Source organism: Elgaria multicarinata, chromosome 15 (assembly GCF_023053635.1).
Source record: "Elgaria multicarinata webbii isolate HBS135686 ecotype San Diego chromosome 15, rElgMul1.1.pri, whole genome shotgun sequence".
Lineage (NCBI taxonomy): Eukaryota > Metazoa > Chordata > Lepidosauria > Squamata > Anguidae > Elgaria > Elgaria multicarinata.
The window spans coordinates 6,517,606-6,541,556 of record NC_086185.1 but is presented as its reverse complement, the minus strand read 5'-3'; the positions used below and the strand labels follow the sequence as shown (position 1 = coordinate 6,541,556).

Below are 23,951 nucleotides of genomic sequence, written 5' to 3'. Positions count from 1 at the left end.
TCTACAGGAACTCTACCTCTGACCACCAGCTGCTGGGGGGGGGGAGCAGCAACAGGGGAATACTATTGCCTTCAAGTCCTGCTTGTGGGCTCCCTAGAGGCATCTGGCAGTGACCTGTAGGAAGCAGATGCTGGCTCAGGTGGCCCATCAATGGGTGCTCTGGGCACACTAAGCTTACCTGGCTTCTATTGCCTGAGTAAAATACACAGCATCCCGGTCATCGATGCTTTGATCAGCCTCCTCCTGCTCGTTGCCATTCACAAAGACATCATCTGTCTCCATTTTTGACTCGTCTTGTAACAAAGCGAAATTGCAAACAACGTCTGGACCATCTTCTAGGGAGGAGTCATCATATTTTGCCTTTTCTGAAACGGAAAATTAGAGTTACGAGCTAAAATCCAGGACACCTAATTGACAAGAGGGACTACTTCCCACATGGCTTGGGACCGCAATACCTGACAGAACGCCTCTCCCAACATGAACCTACTTGTACACTGGGCTCAACATCTAAGGTCCTCCTCCGAGTGCCTACTCCGAGGGAAGCTTGGAGGATGGCAACAAGGGAGAGGGTCTTCTCGGTGGTGGCCCCCCCGACTGTGGAATGATCTCCCCGATGAGGCTCGCCTGGCGCCAACGTTGTTATCTTTTCGGCGCCAGGTCAAGACTTTTCTCTTCTCCCAGGCATTTTAACAGCATTTAACAATGTTAAGCTTGTTTTTAATGGACCCCAGAATTGTTGTTTTTAAATGGATACTGTTGTTTCTATACTGTTTTTTATGTTTTTGATGGTTTTTAAATTTTGTATACTTTTAATGTTTACTATTTTTAATTGTTGTAAACTGCCCAGAGAGCTTTGGCTGTGGGGCGGTATATAAATAAATATTTTCAAATTGCTAGCCAAGATCTGAAGATTGTGGAGAATAGGCAAAAACAAACAAACAACATTTTTCAATAGATGGGAAACAAATAGACAAACAGGTCTTATTCCTGCATAGTTTACTTTCCAGTGTTCAGACTCTGACATAATGAGGGGCTGGGAACTTCCACCTTGCAAGACTGCTGATCGCTGGGAATGGCCCTTGAAGAAAACAGGATGGGATTAAAAACTTAACTCTCCGCTGAAGAGCTGCCCCTTACCAGGTTGATCTTGCTTTTCAAGACCCAGCTCATCTTCTTCAACACCCTCATCCTCATCATTCGACTTGTCGTCATTCTATATTAAAGGACGTGGAAGTGTTAGACAAAGGTTCTTTTGCCCGGGGCGAGATCTAATTAGCCCCAAAGCACGACTCTACTTTCACAACGACAGAGGGTTCAAAAAACGCTTTATTGATTTGAATCAAGATCTGAGCTCTAAAAGGCGAGTGGTCAGACAAAGAAAACGAAAGTTAAGTACCTTTATATAGTTAGTGTCTGGGCTTTGCCCAGTGACAGTGTTAGCCAATCAGAACATAAAGTTTAGCATAACAGTTATGTTGCTCTGTATTCTTTTCGTCTTATAACAACCAACACTGTTCCTTTGTTCCACATCAACAATGACCTTCCAGCCCGGAGCTAGAAGTAACTATTTTTGTTAGATAAAGGGGGAAACAAGCTGACACCTATGGATAGACGTGACTTCTTGCTTGCTGTGAAATGCCTGGAATTCTACTTCCTTTCTAAAATGGCTTCACTTTGGCTAACATAGCTTTCTTTTTCTAACAGTTTCCTCCCTTTTAAAGCATTTCAAAACTCAAGCTGATTTTATATAAGTTCTTTCAAAATCTTATATGGCTAAAGCTTCATAATGCATATACATCTGGTGATGGATTACAGACTTTACAAGATTCTTCACAAGGAACAATAAACAGGGGAGACAAAAGGCTAAAATGAGCAAAAGCATCACAATAAGACATATTGCAATAAATCTTTCTTTTAACCATCTAAGATTTGGTAACTAACTAATAAGCCATCTAAACAGGTCATAAGTAGGGTCCCCAACAGTTTTTACTGAAGGAGTTAGCGGCAAGAGACGAGCGAACATCAGAGAAGCTACAGGTTGTAACAATGTCTTATATATACGGTGTGCTCCTACTGCAACAAATGCTGGACCAGATGCCAAAAGACACTTACCTTGGCTTCGTTCTGCTCCGCTTTCCGTGTCCTCTTCATTATTTCTTCAATTCTCTGTTTGAATGATGGTATAATAATAATAATCATAATAATAATAACAATAATAATAATAATATATTTCTTACCCGCCTCTCCCTTTGGATCAAGGTGGGGAACAACATTCGAACAGGAATCAATATATCTTAAAAATTCATGATTTAATATTGATCTGGATAGGCCTGCCGGAAAAGGCTAGTCTTTAAGGCTGCCTTAAAATCACACAGAGAGTTAATTTTACGAATCTCCTCCAGCAGGCCATTCCACAATCTGGGGTCGACAGAAGAAAAGGTCCTCTGGGAAACTGATGTCAGCCTATTTTTAGCTGACTGAAGTAAGTTCACCCCAGAGGACCTGAGTGTGCGGGGTGGACTATATGGGAGAAGGCGATCCCGCAGGTAGCCTGGACCCAAACCATTTAGGGCTTTAAAGGTAATGACCAACACTTTGTACTTTGCCCAGAAACTAATTGGCAGACAGTGGAGTGATTTTAATGTTGTTGTTGTTATTATTATTATTATTTATTTATTTATATAGCACCATCAATGTACATGGTGCTGTACAGAGTAAAACAGTAAATAGCAAGACCCTGAAGCATAGGCTTACATTCTAATAAAATCATAGTAAAGCAATAAGGAGGGGAAGAGAATGCAAACAGGCACTGGGTAGGGTAAACAGGCACAGGGTAGGGTAAAACTAACAGTATAGAGTCCAAACAACATCAGGTTTTAAAAGCTTTAGGAAAAAGAAAAGTTTTCAGCTGAGCTTTAAAAGCTGCGATTGAACTTGTGGATCTCAGATGTTCTGGAAGAGCGTTCCAGGCGTAAGGGGCAGCAGAAGAAAATGGACGAAGCCGAGCAAGGGAAGTGGAGACCCTTGGGCAGGTGAGAAACATGGCATCAGAGGAACGAAGAGCACGAGCGGGGCAATAGTGTGAGATGAGAGAGGAGAGATAGGAAGGAGCTAGACCGTGAAAAGCTTTGAAGGTCAACAGAAGAAGTTTATATTGGATTCTGAAGTGAATTGGAAGCCAATGAAGAGATTTCAGAAGTGGAGTAACACGATCAGAGCGGCGAGCCAAGAAGATGATCTTAGCGGCAGAGTGGTGGACCGAGACCAACGGACTGATGTGAGAAGAAGGAAGGCCAGTGAGAAGAAGGTTGCAGTAGTCCAACCGAGAAATAACCAGTGCATGAACAAACGTCTTGGCAGAAGAGACAGACAGAAATGATCGAATCCTGGCAATATTATACAGGAAAAAAATGACAGGATTTAGCTACTGCCTCAATATGAGGAATAAAGGAGAGCGAGGAATCAATGTTGGGGTAATATGCTCACCCCTAGATGTACCGGTGACCAACCTGGCTGCCATATTTTGAACTAATTGAAGTTTCCGAACTAGATACAATGGTAGCCCTATGTAGAGTGCATTGCAGAAGTCAAGCCTTGAGGTTACCAGTGCGTGCACTACTGTCTTTAGGTCTTCTGACTCTAAGAAGGGGCACAGCTGGCGTATCAGCCGAAGCTGATAGTAGGCACTCCTGGCCGTCGCATCTATCTGGGCTGTCATTTGGAGCGACGGATTCAGGAGCACCCCCAAGCTGCGAACACAGTCTTTCAGGGGTGAAAATGCCACTGAGATAACGTCAAGATTCAATTCTGGCTCTTTCACCCCTCCCCTCCCTATTTGCAGAAACAAGTACTCGTGTGGAGTATTAGTTAGCCTTCTTCCCTAGCCTGGGCCCCTCCAGATGTGCTGGCCATGCTGGGAGTTGTAGCCCAACACATCTGGAGGGGTCCAGGTTGGGGAAGGCTGGTAGAGTGTTGGACACTGACTGGGGAGAGCTAGGTTTATTGTTTGATTGATTGCATTTTTATACTGCCCAATAGCTGAAGCTCTCGCGGAGGTTTACAAAAATTAAAACCATAAAAACCACTCAAAATATAAAACAAACAGTATAAAAGCACAATATAAAATGCAATATAAAAACACAACCAGGATAAAACCGAGCAGCAATGCAGAAATGAATACTTAAAATCTTTGCTCAGCTTCAAGAGCACATGGGGGCAATCTTGGCCCCCACCTCTCTCTCAACCTACCTCCCAGGGTCGTTGTAAGAATAAAATGGAGGGGGGGGAAGAGAACAGATGTGCTTAGAGGGAATATAGGATAAACATGTAAGAAATGAGATTAAAAGGAGCAGAAATGCCAAACATTTCCTTTAGGATACACAGCGAAGGGAAGCATACATTTTAAAAGACTCCACAATTCAAGGAGGCAGATAAGCTGGGGTGTGTTCAGAGGAGGGCAACGAGGATGATCAGGGGTCTGGAAACAAAGCCCTATGAAGAGAGACTGAAAGAACTGGGCAGGTTTAGCCTGGAGAAGAGAAGGCAGAGGGGAGACACGATAGCGCTCTTCAAATTCTTAAAAGGTTGTCACACAGAGGAGGGCCAGGATCTCTTCTCGATCATCCCAGAGTGCAGGACACGGAATAAAAGGCTCAAGTTACAGGAAGTCAGATTCCGGCTGGACATCAGGAAAAACTTCCTGACTGTTAGAGCAGTACGACAATGGAATCAGTTACTTAGGGAGGTTGTGGGCTCTCCCACACTAGAGGCCTTCAAGAGGCAGCTGGACATCCATCTGTCAGGGATGCTTTAGGGTGGATTCCTGCATTGAGCAGGGGGTTGGACTCGATGCCCTTGTAGGCCCCTTCCAACTCTACTATTCTATGAAAGCCTAGCCTTTAACTGTACCCATAGTTGAAGTCACATAACTGTTCTTTTCCATAAGACATTTTGGCCCTCTTTAGAAGGGGATTGAAAGCAGAAGGCAGGTACCTTCTTCCTCTCCATTCTCTCTTGCATGTTCTGCTGCATGATTCGCTCCCGTTCCTGCCGCTGCCTTTCAGCTTCTTCTAGAGCTTTCAGTTCAGCTTCTTCACGCTTAAACAAGAAAGAAAGAAATGCCATCAGGAAGTCACTGATTTGAAAAACTCCATCGTAGAGAAGGAATAACACGAAATTAACTCAGTGATTTAAAATGAAATCATTACAGGAGGAATCTGCAACAAAATGTGGCAGCACCTCCTCCTCGCCTCCTGTCCCAGCCAACTCCCAGAATCCCTGCCTATTGGCTATGCTAACTGGTGCTGATTGGAGCTGAAGTCCAATACATCTGGAGGGAAGCCAATTCGGTTAGGCAGAAGGGGAGTGTACTTTTAAAAAATTATTTTAGACAATTTATATCCTGGCTGCTTCATAAAAAATACAGAAGGAGTCTTACAATAATTAGACACACAGATAGATAGATGACAGATAAACTTGTTAAGGACACAGCACTCACAACAAATATTGCAAGGATAGGTATCACCATAAAATGGAGCTTAACATGGAGTTTAATGCAAAGACAAACCTAAAATGGAAATTAAGATTTGCAGCAATGAGGTGACGCAGCCTTCCCTAACCTTAAGTCCTCATTTGTTACTGGATCACCACCAGCCCCAACCTTTGCCCATGGTGCCTGGGGGGTAATGGGAGTTGTAATCCAGCAACAGCTGGTCACCCTAGGTTAGGAAAGGCTGCAGTCTTCTATTACTTTGGTCCTTCGGAAGCTTCATTGGCTGACGGTGGCTGGTAGGGTTCACTACAAGGTCTTGTTAACCATGTATAAGGCCCGGCATTGCTTGGGTCTTGGATACCTGAGCACTCGCCTTTCTCCTGCGTCTCACCATTGGCAGACTCGCTCTCAGGAGCAGGGCGCCCTAATGGTCCCCCGCTACAAATTGGAATGTGCGGGGGCCAGGGCTTTTTCAGTGGCTGGCCCCCGGTTATGGAATATTGTGCCACTGGAGATTAGACAGGCTCCCACTCTCAATTCTTTCAAACGCCTTTGTAAGGCGTTTTTATTTTCACAAGAATTTGGGGAGGGGGTGGTTTAAACTGGGTTGAGGGCTTTTAATGGATCGCGGATGAGTGTTTTTATGTCTTAATGTGGGTTGAGGGTTTTTAATGGAATTGTTTTATATGTGATTGTAAAGCGCCACGATACCAGAAATGCTAGGTGGCGCTATAAAAATGCTTTAAATAAAATAAAATAAATAGATGCCAAAAGGGAGATTTTGCAGATTGCGGGACTTTCCAGAACATAGATGTCTTTCCAAGATTTAGGCTCTTTGTACCCATTTCTCTACCCTTTGCCTGATCCGGCGGCATCTAGAAACCAAACCTGCAACTGAAGCTCAGCTTGCTTCTCCTGTTCCTCCTGCTCTCTGCGAATTCTCTCCTTCTCAGCCAGCTTTTGCTGTTCCTCCTCTTCCGCCCTTCTCTCTTCTTCCAGTTCTCGGAGCACCTTTTCCATCTCTGCCTGCTCCTCCAACGCTCTCTTGGCCATTTCTTCTTTTCTGATTCTGAGAGTCCCAAATAAAAAATGACAGATCAGATCCTTGCTTTTACATTTTGCCTCCCAAGCATATCCAAGCAAGTTCTCAGGGGCCAAGCGAGTTTATTTACAGCATTTATACACCGGCTTACAAGAAAAATAAAATAAAAATAAAGTATTGAAACTAAACATCAGCTGAAAACTACAGAGCATTCTAAAAAGAGCTAAAAATAAAATCCTTCATGCCGCCATTGCTTTTTAGATGGTCCTCTACGAAAACTTGCTGGAATAAAACTACCGCTCTAAAAGTGAGAAACAATGGAGCCGGGCAGATTTCTCTTAAAAAGGTATTTCGACTGCGTTGAGTTGAGTTCTTGATAACCAAAAGAACCTGATTGATGACTTGGACCTGGCAGAACCTGAACCCAACTCAACACATCGACCTTGGGCAGCACAGCTGAAAAAGCCCTTTCCCAGGTATGAACCCACAATGTTTATGATGGCAGAGGGCCCCGAAACAAGGCTCTTAGGAAGAAAGCAATTCTTGAGATATTCTGGTCCAAGGCCATTCAAGGCTTTAATGGGCTTATTCATGATCCTGTCCTGCTTCTGGGTTCCTGGCCAACGGCTGGTTGGCCACTGTATGGACAGAACGCTGGACTAGGTGGACCCTTGGTCTGATCAAGCATGGCTCTTTATGTTCTTATGACAAGACATGGGGTTTAAGTCCAGCAATGAAAAATAGTGAAAAAGAACAGGAAAAGATGGGGGAAGAGAAACAACTTCCTACCAATTTACCAAGATATCCCAGCCAGGTCACTTAAAACAGATTCTTACTCACCCTAGGTGACCAGAGACATTTATGTTTACAAACACGGCAATTGCAACCTAAGCTCCTTATGAGAAGACTGTTTTGAAACAGGTGATGTGTGTTTAAATATATTGACATGATGAAAAGGAGCCACTTATTGGTTTACCTTTCCTCCTCTTCTCTTTGAACCCTTTCCTGATCTTCGCGCTCTCTTTGCTCCCTTGCAAGACGCCGTTTCTCTGCCAAGATTCTTGCTGCTTCTTCAGCTGTTGTGGTCCCCGGAACAGTTTTGCTACTGCTTTCTGGAAAAAAAGGTTTTAGAAGAATCACATGAAGGTAGCTAAGGCTTAATTAGTGATGTATTTTTTTTGTTCAACCACTTTCAACCACTGGAACCTGTATTCTTTTATTAGGTCTGTTTTATATAGGGTGCAGGCTGTATGGAGAGCCCGTACAAGTGTTCCCTAGATACTTTGTCAAATATGCTGGCCCATTTGCAAATGCCAGTGGTGCCTCAGGGCTATTGCTAAAGTTCCACATTAACATGCAATTGAGTCCAGGTGGATGACGAAAGCTTGTGCAGGTAAGAACTGTCCACATCCTCTGTAAAATGAGGCCTTACTCTCATTAACGGAGAGAACCTCATGGCGAGTTTGGCAGTGTGATGAGAGTTACAAGTAATCAAACATCACAGAAATGATGCTTTTCAGTTCATGGTTCTTAGCAGTATTTTTTCCTCCTAGACCCTCAATTCCATCTGCTCCCTTCTGAGGGAATAGATTTCAGGATAAGAAAACGTAGGATGAACACTGCAACCATCAAGGCTACCATATATTTGTGAAAATCAGATGCAAATCAACTGCATTACAAGGAGCGGTGTGACCAAGTTCAGATGACACACTAAGCCATGGTGGCTAAGCACTTTGAGCTAAACATTATGGCTTAGCGTGTCATGTGAACCATAACTTAGCATATCGTGTGAACCTTTCCTAACCATGCTGGCTACATAAGCACAGTTTAAACACGCTCACTAACCATTTGTTGCAAAAGGGTTAGCGGCCTAACCATGGCTTAGCACGTTGTCTGAACAGGCCCTATATCAGTTAGTTGCAACTTTCCAGATCAGGATATAATTTGAGGTGACAACACACCTGCTAGCTCTGGACTAGAACATTACAACCTAGGAGAAAAGTTTCAGTGACTGGCCACTAAAATGTAGACAGCCTGACACGAAGCGTTATTTATCCAGAAATAGATCCTGCTGTTTTGCATTCGACTTACTTCCAGGAAAAGTGAGCTCAGAATTTAAATCACAAGCATCCATTTTTTTAATACATATATAATCCCTATCTGTACTCCACCTTAAAATTTTATTGCAAATGTGGCATAGAAATATTGCAAATAAAATGTCTTTTTGTAACAGCATCTGTTACTTTTGTTTAGTACGTATGCTCTCCAGCTGATAACTCTGGTACTTCATTCAAATCAAGTGGCTCCATGGCATTAAAGACCTTAAACAGAGGGATTTTTAAAAAAACCCCCCCACACACAAATCAAATACCCCGATTTCAACAAAATGCCGTTCTTCATAACCTGAACACAGAAAAGGGGAGCTGTGAAATTCAGAAATGTACATGCACAAGAACAGGTGGATTAGATTTTCAGAAGGCAATGCACATGGTCAAGATGCGAATCCTGCCCCAACCACCAGCAGTAGCAATGAGGAAGTTTGTTTTCTATGCACCCACACTGTTCAAAGCTGCACTGCTTATTGTACCTGTGAGCCTCATGGACGTGCTAAGAATTCAGACCACTTTGCACTCACGTGCACATCAACTCAGTATGCAAAAACTGTGGCTGAGAGTTGGCATTTCACTCAGGCATCTAATTTAATGCCATCGTTGTGTGTACGGGATTTTGGAGAGTTTCAACGCTGTATGTTGCTCTCCATGTTCTGCTTACTCTGTTGATATTATATACATAGAATTCAAAATGACCAACTATTGTTTCTTAAATTGTTTTAAGTCAGATTATGAACAGACTCCACTTGAAAGCTCACCTGTAAATGTTAATAAAAATAAGTTCTCTCTCCAGGACACGGGCACGGCAGCAGAATAAAAAAGAAGTGTCAATACTTTGAGAGGTAGAGCTTTAAAACTGGTGTTTCTTAAATAAAAGTCACAGAGTCCACCTCTGCTTGGAGCAGTACTTGTGGTCATCCCTGGCACACAATTTTGGTTTACTTTAATAGCAGTTTCACTGCAGTTTTTAAGGCAGCGTATTGAAGTGATGGCTTTGGTTTATGCATCTGTTTTATTTGTGGGAATTCTCAGAGGTGTGTGTGTGTGTGTGCAGAAAGCTTATCTTGTATGTATTCTGGCATTGTATTTCTAACAAACAAAGGGTTGGGATGTATTGACTATTCTATCCAGCCAATGTTTCTTCTGTACTTGGGAGGAAGGCAGAGAGAGAGAGAGAGAGATTGAGAGAGTCTAAAACTGAAGATCAGGCAAAAACCTGCAAAATAATCCCAAGCACTGCTTGTTAGAAATATATGTAGCAGGAAGAGGTGCATGGGGCACGTAGGAAGTCCTCTAGCAATTCACACTACACAGTTAGTGACTCAGACATCTGTTTTGATTAACCAAAGCCTTAATTGCAGGAAGCAGCTGTCCTCGCCTTACATTCACCCAAGGCCAAGTGCCAATTAGCATAACATCTTGAGCTGACTGTAGCACCTATAGCCCCACAGAAGAGCATATGCTTTGTATGCAAAAGTCCTATAGCCAAACCCTTAAGTCAAAAGGATGCCAAGACAGCAGGTGTGAGAAAGACCTCTTTCAGCTGTGACTTTGGAGAGCCACCATCACTCAGATCATGCTGTGCTAGATGGACCAACGATCTAACTTGGTATAAGGTGGGCTCCTATGTTTGTGAGTGACATGGGGTATCTGCTTTCACCTGCATTAGAGTGGGAATGAAATAATATGCTAACCTAAAAGGTTTGTCTTGTTATAAAAGTTAGCCAAGACCTTTCTGACGTCATGTACCTCAGCAAGGAAGGAAATCACTTGCGTAACAACCCTCTCAAATATTAGGCTAACATGCACAACAAAGCAGAATAAGGTAACTTGAGCCAATCACCCCAAAAGGAAATATTCAACACATAAATTGTTCAGGCCGCCTTGAGGCCCAGCATTGGGCAAAAGGCAGGATACAAATAAATATAAAAATAATATAATAATAAATGCAAGTGCATGAAGCAGATGTGTCTGCTCATAGCCATTAATGAACAGGATTAATAGGCCTGCATACCCTATGCAGTATCAACTTTTAGGAGCACAACTTTTCAGATCTGAAGTTCTTGGAAGGAGGAAAAATGCTCCTCAGTTTCTCTTCTGTGCTACATGGAGCCTCCCAGTTGAAGAGGCAAAGTGTTACCTTGGGAAAAGATCTGAGAGGGAAGCAGTCAGAACCCTCACTCCACCAGCAGAAGAAATATTCTTTTTCCATCCAGAGGGATCTAAATGTAACTTATCGTTTGGGAATACCCTGCGACTTCAGAATGACGTTAACTATGTGGAACTTTGATTTCCTTTCGTTAAACTCCCCCCTTTATCTGCCCCCCTCCCCTTTTATGCATTTGAGACAGTAAAGCAACTTTTAGTTGTGCATGTGGAGGGTTTGGGCTTCTTGTCCTTGAGTCTGAATAATGCAGAGCCCACATGGATAATTAAAAAGGCACAAATAATTATCCTATAGAATGCATATAACAATATGCAAGCCCTGCTTTCATCCAGGGCTACAGTTCTAAATTCTCAGGGTTTCTTTAAAAAATAAAATAAATAAATAAATAAAGGAAAACCGCTGCAAATATTTTAATATTTACGACACTTACTGATGCATGGCTGCTCCTACTAAAAATGACAGCTCTCTAAATTTGAAAACATGTTTTTTTTATTGCCAAAGACTTGAGGCTTTAAATTAAATGAAAAAAAAAGGTGGCATACACACACTTGAGGCAAACAATGTATACTTTTCTTAAAATGGTCGGACAATGCAAGGATTCAAGTATATTAAGACAAGTCCACATATATTAATCTGACAGACTAAGCATTCCCCATATCATGTGGCTGCTGCATGGCGCTTAGGTTAGGCTTGTGCAAGACGCAGCTGTCTCTTCTCTGCCTGCCCGCAGACCTGGACCTGCAGTAGCACAAGTCAAATACCTCGTTGATAAGCCGCATGGTTTTGCCTCCAAAGGAAAGCCGGAGCCCGGCCCGAGCTCACCAGGCATGCACCTCGCCTGAGCTGGCAAGGCTGAGGCTACGGACCTGAACTGAGGCAGCGCTCTCTGACTCTCTTCAGTGGTGGTAGCCTGGGCCATCGTGTTCAGGGTGAGCGTGACAGCCAAGATGAGGCAGTGTGCTGAAGTGGTGCGAGAGATTGGCTAGGTGGGTATTCAGCACTCTGAGCTCCTGGCTGATGTTGTCAACGCTGCACCTCATAATCTGGAAGGTACGCAGCAACTTATCCAGGACGAAGGGATCTGTCATCATAGTCACAGGCTGGTTATTTGACAACCGCCCACTGATAGTGGAATGAGAGGCCAGCATATGGCTGAAGCCAGTGTTGTGAGGGCATGGGAAACTAAAGCACCGGAGCGGGCTGATACCTCGTCCATCGCCCTGCCTCGCAGCCTCCACAGCCAAGTGAGGCATACAGCCGCTCCTGGCTCCCTTCGCAAACCGGCTATTCCCAACGCTCTGCAGATTAGCAGGGTGAGGTGGAAGCATGCCTTGGGAGGAAGCGCGGCTTGCAAGATCAGTGTGGAAAGGGACAGGAGAGCCAGAACGAGAGGAAGCACCAAGACGAGACATCGGATCATATCCGAAAAGTATCTTTCTTGCGACAGAGGAAGCTGGCTGAGAATCCTGAGAGCAGGAAGGTGAGGCAGCAGAAGACGAGGGGCCGAAGATGGAGAATGGCAATTCGGGTAGGAATGTGAAGGAGGCCGGTGACTCTGTAAAGGAAAACATGCGTGACTGAAGCCGTGGGCACGTATGGGCAGAACGTGACACGCGGTCAAACTGAGCTAGCTGACATTTTAACGTTTAGCATACTCTATGCCAGGGGTGGGCAGACTTCAGTCTTCCGGGATCTAATTTGGCTTTTTACTAGAACCCCGAGACCCATTACCCAGAGGCGAAACAGTGGCTTGGGTTGACGGACATATGCTAAAGATTAACCAACAGGAAGCCTCTGAAGATATGCCCAGCCAAGGAATTTATGATTAGTACCAGAACCAATCTTACAAATCCACACCAGGTTTTTCCCCAAGTGTTCTTTTTCAGCAGCCTAATTTTGTGACGGATGTTAGCGGGGCGGGAAGCGGCTTTCCATTGTTCCTCTTGCTAGACAACCGGGAGTCAGAAATCTAGATCCCAATCTATCTTCTGCCCACCCCTGCTCTACTGCAAGATCTAGATGCATTAATGGGTGGAGAATAGGAACCATTAGGTGCACCCCACAGGGATTAGTCACACAGCAACCAGCTTAAAGCATTAACAGAGAGGGGACCCGTCCGTCATTGCCAGGCTTCCTCACATGCATTTTACATCTAATATACTGCACCAAGCAACCCACTCACCTGTGGCTGTATGTTGAAAGATTCTTCCAGCAGGTGCTTGGGTCAAAGTTCTTTTTCTGCTAAGGTTTCCCCTAAGTCCTTCTCCAGAGAGAGAAGTGCCCAGGACATCTCCTCCGAAATGTCTCTTTTCGGGAGATGACAGAGGGTGTCCATCCTGCTCAGAGGGGTAGAGGATGTGCTCATTTGTGCACAGGAGCAAGGAGGGGAGAGGATTGATGCATTCGTTCTGCAACACCTTAATTTCCCCCATGGTAACAAAAAGTGACTATTTATTCCCTAAGCAACAGCGTACACAATGAAACCAACATTTTCCCTGCCACCCTTTTCCTGATGATACCTGAGAAATCATTCCCTCCCCCTCTCCATATTAGTAAAACCACAAATGTTATATTTTACAGAAGCGTCTACTGGCATAGTTCTACAGGTATCAACCATGGAAAAGTAACCAATACGCATTTGCCACTTCATTTATCTGAGAATCGAACCTTGGACATTAATTTTACAACAGAGTTAGAAAATTTGTTGTGAGTTAGCAACTCAAAAACTTTGGGATTATCTTTAATTGTAGGAACTGCTTTAAAACCACCTGCCCACCAATCCTCTCCCCACCACCACGCACCCTGGAAAGTTATTATTTTGCTCCTTTATCAGACACTGATTTGCCCATGTCAAAGTCAAAGGAACAGTTTTCCTTACGCCATAGCCAAGAGCCAAAACATGAAAGCATCATAGCTCATGTATGACTCCAACACAGAGATTAATTTCTGTATACCAATCTTTTCCAGTACAATAAACTCACTTTATTTCTGGACGAACAGTATTTTTGTATACTGTTTTATTGGCAAAGTTTTGATATCTTTGTCCAGTACAAAACGTACTATATGCTTTGTAAATTAGCTGTTTGAACCAACCATTTTTGAGCTATCAAGTTTAATGCTTAAAGCTTCGAAGGGTTAAAAGGCAAGGGTTCTTCTAATTCATGTCTGTAATCAACAATAGAAATTATGAGTCTAAAATAATTCAATGACAGCAAAGCCTGAGAATGTTACCAGAAGCCACTGCTCACACAAATATCTGAAGAGGCAAGTCAATATGAAGTCAAAGTATATCTCTGTTTAATCATTCATTCTGATGAAACTTCAGCTGTTTTATGAAAGCTATTAAGTAACAGCATTGACTTTTCTTTAGAGTGAAATTGACATTTACTGATAAAATGAATGTAAATGTAGCAGCATTGTACATATTTAATGACTTATCCTGGAGAATTCCCAAAAGTTTCACCATCAGAACAGAAATCATCTCAAAAGCTTCTAAAATACAGATTACACCTGCACCTTTGTTCAAGCCATCCTAGTTTCCAGAGATACTTTGTGGGCTGCCTGTAATATTCACCTTGCACCCTCTCAATTTAGGGAAAGCGTTGAGCTCAATCCGAGAGACAGGGAGAAAGAAAGATGGAAAGGTGGAGCAACAGGCAAATCAATCACCTTCAATGCAAGCTCTCTCTTACCTTCTTTGGTCTTTGAAGCAGGTGCAGCCATTTCTTTCTCTGAGGTGTGCGATGCGGCCCCAGGCTCTTGCCCTGCAGAATCAGTGGCCTTCTCCTTTGGTTTGCACTCCAGGTCTGTTTTCTTTTTGGTAACGTTAAGGACGTTCGGGGTGAGCGATGGGCGTTGTATGGGTGCTGGTTTAGAAACTGTAATAGGAGATGGTGGCCGTTGCCTTAAGACATTTGGTGAGGTTGGGTGAGGCTTTTGTCTGTCGAAAAAGGGGTGTCTATCAGGATTGCACTACAAGATTGAAGCATGCAAAGGACCATCTCTTGCTATTTCCATTGTTTTAACCTGCCCACAGCTGCCCTCATCATCATCATCATCATCATCATCATTATTAATGCTAGGCCTCAAGGCGGCATTACAGAATTAAAACATATACAGTTAAAACCTATAAATAGAAATATACAAAAGTTAAAAAATATATTAAATACGTTCCAATATTAAAAAATTTAAAATACATGACAATTTTAAAGTCCCAGGCATAGACGGAGGCACAGATTATTCGCCAAAGGCCTGCAGGAACAAGGAAGTTTCTTCCTGCCTCCGAAAACACATCAAGGAGGGAGCCAGTCTAGCTTCCCCGGGAAGAGAGTTCCAGAGCACTGGAGCAGCCACTGAGAAGGCCCTCTCCTGCGTTCCCAACAGGCGTGCCTGTGATGGTGGTGGGACTGAAAGAAGAGCTTCCCCTGAAGATCTTAAAGCACGAGTAGGCTCGTAAAGGAGAATACGGTCTTTCAGATAACCTGGACAATGTATCTACTATATTTAGATATGGCAGAGCTCATCTACCAGAGTATCTTAAGCCCAGCCATAGCTGTTATTTAGATTTCATATTTTTCCCCATGCTAGAAGTTCAGGGTAAGTTATGGTATGACAGCACTGAGCATATTTCCCTGACAGAAGGCTTTGCATTGCAATATACCAACTTACACCCCCTTCCTGTGTTCTAACATACCTCTCCCATTGCAATACAACCATCATTTCCATGGTAAACCCCTCCATATAGCATAGCGAATGTTCCCACTTTAAAGTCTGTCTTATCGCCCCATAACTCCTCATATGGGTTTCCTCAAATTATCGAAATATCATTTATATCCTTAAGAACCATTCAACAACAGGTCCCCAGAAGGTAAACCAATACACATAACAGAGTCAGAAAAAAGATTGGCTGAAGGAAGGAAATTGGAAGTGCCTCCTGGTCCAATTCCCTGGCCAAGTCTTTTTTCTTTTATTTTCATTTGAGTACCTGTCTCTTTGTGGAGGGAGAGGGGATCAACCCAGTATCTGGACCACTGGCTAGAAATAGGGAAAACAATGCTGATCTTATTTTGAGCATGATTTAGGAAGGGCTAAGATTTTAGCGGGATATAAACCTTATTGCAGCTGGAGAAGGAAGGCGTTTACCCGCATGGGCGGGAGAGGGTGATCGTCTGGGACTAGACAATGATGGTGATGGAGCGCGCCTCCCTGCAGAAGATGAGGGCTGCTTTGCTGCCTCAGATTTCTGGGGAAAGAACAGACACATATTGGTTAATGCCTCCTCCCATATGTACCTCCCCAGACCCTAAGCTCATCCTCAGAGGTCCTTCTCCGTGAGCCCCTGCCAAAGGAAGTGAGGCACGTAGCTACCAGGAGGAGGGCCTTCTCTGCTGTGGCACTCTGATTGCGGAATGAGCTCCCTAAGGAGGTTCGCTTGGCACCTACATTATATTCTTTTAGACACCAGGTGAAGACCTTTTTATTCTCCCAATATTTTAACAGTCTATAAATTAATTTTAACTTCGCTGTTTTAAATTTGTATTTTTGCATTGCTGCTATTTTTTCTTGTTTGTGCTTTTATATTGTATTTTATACTATGTTTGTTTTGAATTGTCTTAATTTTGTAAACCACCCAGAGAGCTTTGGCTATTGGGTGGTATAGAAATGCAATAAATAAATAAATAATCGCCACTTTTTAAAAGGAGCTAGACAAAACAGCAGAGTTGCACTGCAATAGTCTTTGAAAACTAGATTCTTTTACTGAACGTAGGATTAGTGGAGCTGCTTTATCAAATATGAGAAACAGCAAATCCAGAGCAAGTTCCAGCCAAAATTTCCACATCCCAACGCATTGGACAAAACGTGGATGGCAAATGATAGCGCGTTTGCAGTTCAAGAAAGTAAGCAGCTACAAATATACAAAACAAAACTCAGAAGCACGCCTGTAGCCTTAATAATATTTGCAACGTCATCTCTAACACAACTGCTTCATCAGGGAAGGGGGCTAACTGTTGTAGTCCCACCAAGACCGCTGGGGAATCTATCAATATCAAGTAGGTGGCTTGTGCTGCTATAGTCAGGATTATTGGATTCTATAACAGGAGTCACCCACCCGGAACACAACTGGGTCAACCAACCTGTGCAGATTCTAGAGAAACATTTTCCGATGAAGAGACAGCTGTCTTCAATCTGTCAATGCTGCGACTGCGCACGGGCACTTTGGGAGCGTGGACTGGGGAATTGATGGAGCTGTTGGAAGCTGAACGAGGACAGAGGGGAGATTCTATAAAGTTAGGAATTTGACAAGACAAACCGATCACCAAGGACACGGTGTGGAAAAGGGGGTGGGTGGGGAGGAAAAACAAAGAGAGAAGGAAAGAAGAGACAGTACTTGTTAGGAACCAAACCAAGATCTCCACAGGAAGTTTACAGTGCAAGGGATCATGGAGACAGACACCATCACCAAAGTACCACCACAAGAGTGAAAAGAGCATGAAAGAAGCAGGCTGATAAAGCTAAAAATGAAATGATTTCCCTCCCACAACTTTAGCCTCAAGTATCAATATATAGACTTCCGATTTGGTTTTTAAGCGCTTTTTATTTTAGGATACTTGTAAATGAGAAAGGCAACATTTATGGAGGATTCCACAAATGTAATACACTATGAGTGAATGAAAGAACCCGCAAGTTAGATAAAATAGGTTTCTTTTGTATCTTTTATGAGAGAAAGTTCACATACGTTGCACGATGAGGTCCTAGTACTGTACACCTGTCTTTAATTTAATAAATTATGCTTTGTTTTGAAATTGCTTCAGAAAAGTATAGATCAATGACTGCTTCAGTTTTACTTGTGGGAGGATTCAAATGACTAGGAGACCACTGTGTGCAAATGCAAACATGCATCATAATTAAACAAAAGGAAGCAAAAACAACCGTGAAGAAATTCTGTTACCGTCAAAAGGACTGATGGATGGAATACTGGTAGGGTTTTGTTTAAAAAATAACGGAGCAGCAGGAATTGGAATGTAATGCAACAGACAAAAAACATAAAAAGGGGACGCTCCAGCTAAGAGATTGTTAAATTCTCTAGTGCTGTGCAGACATGTCTGCATCTCATCAGCACACATCAAGGAATCAATTCCAGGACAGTTTAATAAGGGATCTAGGCAAGAGTTCCAAAAGGAACACAATACTCTAATCTTTAATATTTGCATTGCCATGTCTGCCTGCAATGTAACAGTCCTGCGGTGTGATGTTATTGATTAGTGCTATCTAGTCCAAGCATCTGATGAGGAAAGAAATCTTAGAACCAGGCTATTAGAAGATGAATTGAACATTTTCCACATTGTGTTCAAAACATACACTGGGGCAAATTAGGGCAGATCCTGAGATGTAAGGAAACATTTTGTTTACCTAAGTTAGTGCTAACGGTCCGCTATTCTGCATACTATTCTGCATATGCTGAGTGTTCCTCACTTCAGTTCCGCCCTGAAGCGGGAACGGCTGCCACACTGGGACTTCTACTGCATGCCTGTTACCTGAGGGATCTTTGCCATCAGCTGATAATGTGGCGGCACTTTTACTCCTAGCTAGTGAGGCCTGGGTGGGGGCGAGCAGGCGACTGATCACGTTACTCTCCAGAGGGCTGAACTGGGAACGGCGAGCTGGATGATGAGAACAAACCAAAGAGGATTCAACGTAAAGTCCAATAATGAAACAAGCAACGTTAACAGAAGAAACAAGAGGTTGGCTGTAGCAAGTCACCATATTCAGAAGAGATCATCACAGAGAGAGAGAGAGAGAGAGAGAGAGAGAGAGAGAGAGAGGAGAAAGGCCACCGTACAAGCGCACACCGCTTGTACTGCATGAGTTCACAGTATGAATAGCTGTTTATACCAGACAAACCCACGTTTGAATCCCGCCCATCTGCAAAACTGCCAAGTTTAGGCTGCGGTAGACATCACCTGAAAATATTTCTGCACTTGTAGCAAGAAATCTGGTATAAAGAGAAGACGGGATCATCACAGCAAGGTAAAAATAATGCAATCCCATCAAATTGCATTGTTTGCCTTTAATAATTAATTTAGGGGCAGCAAGAGACATGCAGACAGAAAACATGAGCAAGGTTGAGATGACAGCTGGAACAAAGATCTAAGTTAGTTCTGTGGCAGTTCTCTCCTAGAAAGGCAAATGTCACGTAAGAGTGGTAAAGTCACGTAGCTCAAGACAGAGAAACCTTTGCAATTTCAAGAAGTGGTTAGTCAAAAGTCTTTCTTGGCAACACGAGAGGTTATCAAACAAATCTAACTGCCCTAACGTGAAAACACCACAATGAATATCCGGACATGCCAAAAGCTGCTAACAGGCATGAAGTTTTATTAGAAAGCGAGAACTGTAAGAAACAGAGAGACATTTCTCCATCAGCTTCATCTAAATAAAGCCATGGTATTAGAAATGAAATCACGTTGCCCTATAATAGAGAGCAGTGTAGATAACTACCACTGGTGAATAGAGATTAGTCCATCAGCAGGAATAAAGATGTTTAAGGTAGATGAACTACTATGGAACAGCATGTTCTAACTGTAATATTCTAGGTGTGAAATAAAATTCTGGCTTATTATAAATCAGTAGAATGTCCGCAAAAGATACTGTTAATGGTAAGCAACTGAACTATCAGGCCAAAGTTAAACAGTTCAACTAGTAAATCCTTGCAATTTCCTTAAATGTGTAAAAACAACAGTCCTAGTCCAAATTTATCTCTCTGAATATTACTTTGAAAGAACACTGGAGTGAGGGAGTTGTGTAAACAGTTATCCACCTGCTTTTTCTTCTTTTTGCACACTTTCTAATTCAGGAGAAGACTGGGGTTTACTGCTCATTCTATTCAAGGATGAGCTCCTCTTCTTTTCTGTTTCTCCTAGATACCAAACACAATGATTATTTTCAAAATGTGCTTATGTAGCTCGGACACGAAGTCTTACAATTTCAGGGAGTTATCTAAAATACCTTAAATTGGGACTATTTAATCAAGACAACATCCCTTTCTTACGAGATAGTAGTTTTATTTCCCAGATGGAAATTTAAAAGGAACACACATCTGCATGTGTGCATTTAATCACCAAGAAAACAGACCAATTTAAATTACTAACTTAACTTGTTTCCAACTCGGTAACTCACAATTCCTGAACAGGGGGGGATGAATACCAATTTTGGATGCTGTATCAATTAAAACCTCTATTTGCAACTAAACAGGCACATTACACTATGCCAGGAGCATAATCCAAACCCTGTGGTCATGTAACTCACAGGCCTTTTGCATTGGAAAATGTACCCTGTACAGCACCATGTACATCGATGGTGCTATATAAATAAATAATAATAATAATAATAATATTCCCACTTCTCCCACTGTCTGAAAAATCTTGTTTGCTGCACCTTTCTGCTCCACCTGTAAACCTTTGGCCATTGGCTGCTCCGAATTCAGAGGAGCTTTGTTATTCAGTCTGTTTAAAGAAGCACTTCTTTTAGTTGAGCCTGCAAAGGAAAAATGCATGCCTTCATCAGCTTTGCATATATTAGCACATACATCAATCAAGCTGGTTCTTAAGATTTACCAAATAAAAGAATCACTCTGCTCGATTTGAATTATAGCTCATACAACGCCCCATGTAGATGGAAACAGAAAGCACATCCTTGATTAATTCAGATAACAATTTTTTTTCTAGGCTGGAATTTCTTCACTATGCAAGTCACTTTCCTCAACTGACAGCACTCGCAGATTACACTTTCTACAGGGTATCAGCACTTATATGCGGGTATCTGGATAACTCCTCTATTTTATAAATGCAGACCTACCGGAATGGCCATCGCTCAATAGAAGAGCATGTGCTTTTGCTTTTTGTAAAGCATGGGTACATGAACATTTTGGTCCTGAGGCCAAAACGCATAGCAAGGGAATCCCATTTTTATCTCCCATCTCTCAGCAGAGAATAAGGAACAGGGACCCCAGGCAGTGCCACTGCATTTACTCCCCCCCACTCCAGTAGTGGCAGGTGCAAGAGGGTCCGACTGGCCACCAGAAATGGCTTAGAGGGCCACACGTAGCCCACGAGCTGCATGTTTTGCACCCTTGATGTCAAGGATTCCAGGGTCAATCCCTGACTTGTCCAGGTAGGACCAGGAAATGCTCTTGCCTGAAATCTGGGGGAGCTAATCCCAGTCAGTAAAAAAAGTAGCAACCCAGTTGGTCTGAGCAAGTCTGACAGTATAAAAGCAGCATCCTATGCTTCTATGTCACTAAATAAAAGTTGATTTTTTTGAGATCATGCTGAATTGACGTCAGACTCACGGCAATTACTACAAGCGAAGAAAGAACTTCCCCCTCACACACACATTTTAGATGTAATGGTAAACCATGGTTTCCCGCTATGTGAACGAGCTGCAACAAGCTTCAGGCTCACATTCCCCCCTCTATGCTGACAAGAAGAAGTTTTTCTTCCAATTTTAAACAAGTCACCAGTTCCCTGTTAAATCCAAACTTGGAGAAGTGTTGTATGGCTTCAGAACAAACCATGATCTGAGCCCAAAGTTGGATCCTACTCCGTTTCCATTAACCTGAAGTTAAACACTACATTTCCAAGTTCAAGTTCAGTTTAGACTTTACAGACGGCTATGGTTTGTAAGAACTTGGAAGCAAAAGCTTTCGATCTCCCCCTCATAGCAATGAAAGGGGAGGGGAAGGGGGAGCATGAAAAACTGAGGGGTGCTGTGAAAAAACACAAATATCCTATTATCCGCACTGGACAAAACCTGTAAAGGCATTATACCTTTCTTGCCTGAAGGAAAAAAAAAGGCCATTTCTCTGATTACTTAATGAAGTTCTGCAGGTAGATGTGAAAGTATGGTTTGCCATCTAAAAGGATTTATTTGATCTTATTTAAGGGGACAGTGGCTTTGTTTTCACAAACAGCAGGTGTGTTGGTAAACCTGCATCTGGGATGGATCACTTGAGATTACAGGTGAGAGCTCACAGAGGGTGTGCACAGGAGTTTTCAATCACATGAGCTCCAACCTGTAATCTGACCTCATCTGCTCTTTGTAACATCTAGGTAAGAGTCAGGACAGGTGAGGTACATAAATAATCCCTCAAATTTGACACTGTTTTTCTGTTTTCCTAATCCCAGCTACAGATTTTGCTGTAACTAGTTGGGGAAATCTGTCTCTTTGGGAAGCCAAGCCATATAAATCACATAATTATAAATATTATAATTGGTCCTCATGCCACTCCACTTTTAACTTTGTGTAGCAAGGGTGGGTGGTGGGAAGAGGAGAAAGAATCCATACCTTGTGTTCAAGGCATGATGACACCTGCGCAGCACCGCAAATAGGCAACAGCAACTTAGAAAAGATCACCACCACTTCAGAAAGCTGACTATTTAGTTTGGATCAAAGTGAAGCATGTGTGATTAAAAGCATGCAAATCCTGAAGGGTTAGTATGAAAGGATACATAGTAAAATCACAAATCAATGATTTTGCTTTCTGAATTCCAGAACCAAGTGGAGGGGCTGTGAAATGTTTACCGTGACTCTTCTGTTCTAACAGACATCACATCCAGCAACCACTGGGTTGGAAACGTGCACAGTCCACTGGATTAACAAAATGGGTAAAACGCATTTAAGACCAAACATCATGGAGAAGTTATAAAGGAGGGATAGCACACTGTTACAATGATAACTCTGCAAGCACACACTTACCCTTGCTGGGAGAATTAAGAAGGGCTGCTGAAGACGAAAGGCGCTTGTGGATAACAGTTTCAGCTTGCTTGAGATTTGCTGCAGAAGTAGAGCGCTTGCTAGCTGAAAAAAGAAACGACTATTTTAGCATTTGGTTCCACTTTTGACTAAGCATTCTTTACTGTAATTTTTATCACATTTTTGAAATTGTTTTTAACTTGCTGTACGGGAATCCTGAGTGCTGCGATTACTGTGGAAGGGTGGAGCATACATTGTCTTAAGAATAAACAAATACTTTTCCTTGGAAGTTTGAGTATTTTATCCAGAAAGTTATCATACCCAGATTTTTTATTAAACATTTGATTGGAGGTGCGGAGGAATACTGAAATAACAGGCATGATGAATGACATGCTTCACAGTAGTTAGCATCTAAGGGTCATGGCTGGCTGAGGAGTGCTGGGAGTTATAGGACTTTTGTTCTGCCTGAACTTGCACAAGATTGTGCCCTAAGAGGTTCACGAAAAGGATATACAACTTGTGGCTTATGATAATTTTTTTGATGTGGCACTCAATGCTGAATTTGTTGAGCACGTCCTGCCCTTCTACACTAAATCAAACATAGAATCATAGAATAGCAGAGTTGGAAGGGGCCTACAAGGCCATCGAGTCCAACCCCCTGCTCAATGCAGGAATCCACCCTACAGCATCCCTGACAGATGGTTGTCCAGCTGCCTCTTGAAGGCCTCCAGTGTGGGAGAGCCCACAACCTCCCTAGGTAACTGATTCCATTGTCGTACTGCTCTAACAGTCAGGCAGTTTCTTGAAGGAAGTTTAGCATATTACAAAACATTTGAGATGCAAGCATTCTCCTTTTATAGGGTGATAAACTGAAGTTGGAGTTAGGCAATGGCTGTTTCAGACAACATGATAACCCAAATTCAAGTGTTGAGTGTGGGTTGTCATTGAACTGTAGGCTTTTTGATGAAACATGGCTTATCATGGTTTTTATGCTCTTCATGATTTTAATTTTTGTGAACCGCCCAGAGAGCTTCGGCTATTGGGCGGTATAAAAATGTAATAAATAAATAAATAAAGTTACATGAACTCAGTCGCCATAACAAACGATGTTTTTTTAACCATGAACAACTCACCGTTCACAATCCAACATTAAACCATGGGTTCGCATCATGGGTAGCGGAACCCCAAATATGGAACTTTCTCCCTAGGGAAGTTAGATTGCTCCCCTTGCTCCTACACTATACATGGGTAGTGAAGACTGTTCAGTCTCACCGAACTTTTAATGAAGGTAATGTAACTCTCCAATGTTAACCAAATTGAATGTTACTTTCTCCTGTCTGTGTTGTCATTTTCTATGATGTATGAGTTATCTGATTTATATATGGCTTTGGG

The 23,951-nt window shown here is 42.6% G+C and overlaps 2 protein-coding genes across 8 annotated transcripts in view; both read right to left on the bottom strand.

The window, feature by feature from the left end:
- MAP7D3 (MAP7 domain containing 3) overlaps positions 1-23,951 on the bottom strand; it is a 44,118-nt gene that overhangs the window by 3,834 nt on the left and 16,333 nt on the right. For 3 of the 7 annotated variants that reach the window (XM_063142125.1, XM_063142126.1, XM_063142127.1), the window contains 13 exons: positions 22,563-22,664; positions 20,244-20,342; positions 19,627-19,725; positions 18,347-18,472; positions 16,946-17,067; positions 15,923-16,053; positions 14,504-14,751; positions 7,510-7,645; positions 6,380-6,560; positions 4,993-5,097; positions 2,113-2,166; positions 1,138-1,213; positions 179-365 (listed from right to left, as the gene is read on the bottom strand). In XM_063142125.1, coding sequence (XP_062998195.1) covers positions 179-365; positions 1,138-1,213; positions 2,113-2,166; positions 4,993-5,097; positions 6,380-6,560; positions 7,510-7,645; positions 14,504-14,751; positions 15,923-16,053; positions 16,946-17,067; positions 18,347-18,472; positions 19,627-19,725; positions 20,244-20,342; positions 22,563-22,664 — 1,666 coding nt within the window. The remainder of the gene's footprint in view (positions 1-178; positions 366-1,137; positions 1,214-2,112; positions 2,167-4,992; positions 5,098-6,379; positions 6,561-7,509; positions 7,646-14,503; positions 14,752-15,922; positions 16,054-16,945; positions 17,068-18,346; positions 18,473-19,626; positions 19,726-20,243; positions 20,343-22,562; positions 22,665-23,951) is intronic. The other 4 variants (XM_063142128.1, XM_063142130.1, XM_063142129.1 and 1 more) reach the window with 4 other exon arrangements.
- On the bottom strand, positions 11,402-13,573 carry LOC134409406 (uncharacterized). Its single transcript, XM_063142132.1, has 2 exons — positions 12,994-13,573; positions 11,402-12,366 (listed from the first exon to the last, which is right to left on the bottom strand). Exons 1-2 carry the CDS (start codon positions 13,241-13,243, stop codon positions 11,708-11,710), a joined length of 909 nt encoding a protein of 302 aa, XP_062998202.1. The 5' UTR covers positions 13,244-13,573; the 3' UTR covers positions 11,402-11,707.

Coding starts and splice junctions, on each gene's coding strand:
- LOC134409406 (XM_063142132.1), bottom strand. CDS start 13,243: ATGGGGGAAATTAAGGTGTTGCAGAACGAATGCATCAATCCTCTCCCC. Junction 12,367..12,993: donor CTTTCAACATACAGCCACAG/GTGAGTGGGTTG, acceptor TTTCCTTTACAG/AGTCACCGGCCTCCTTCACA.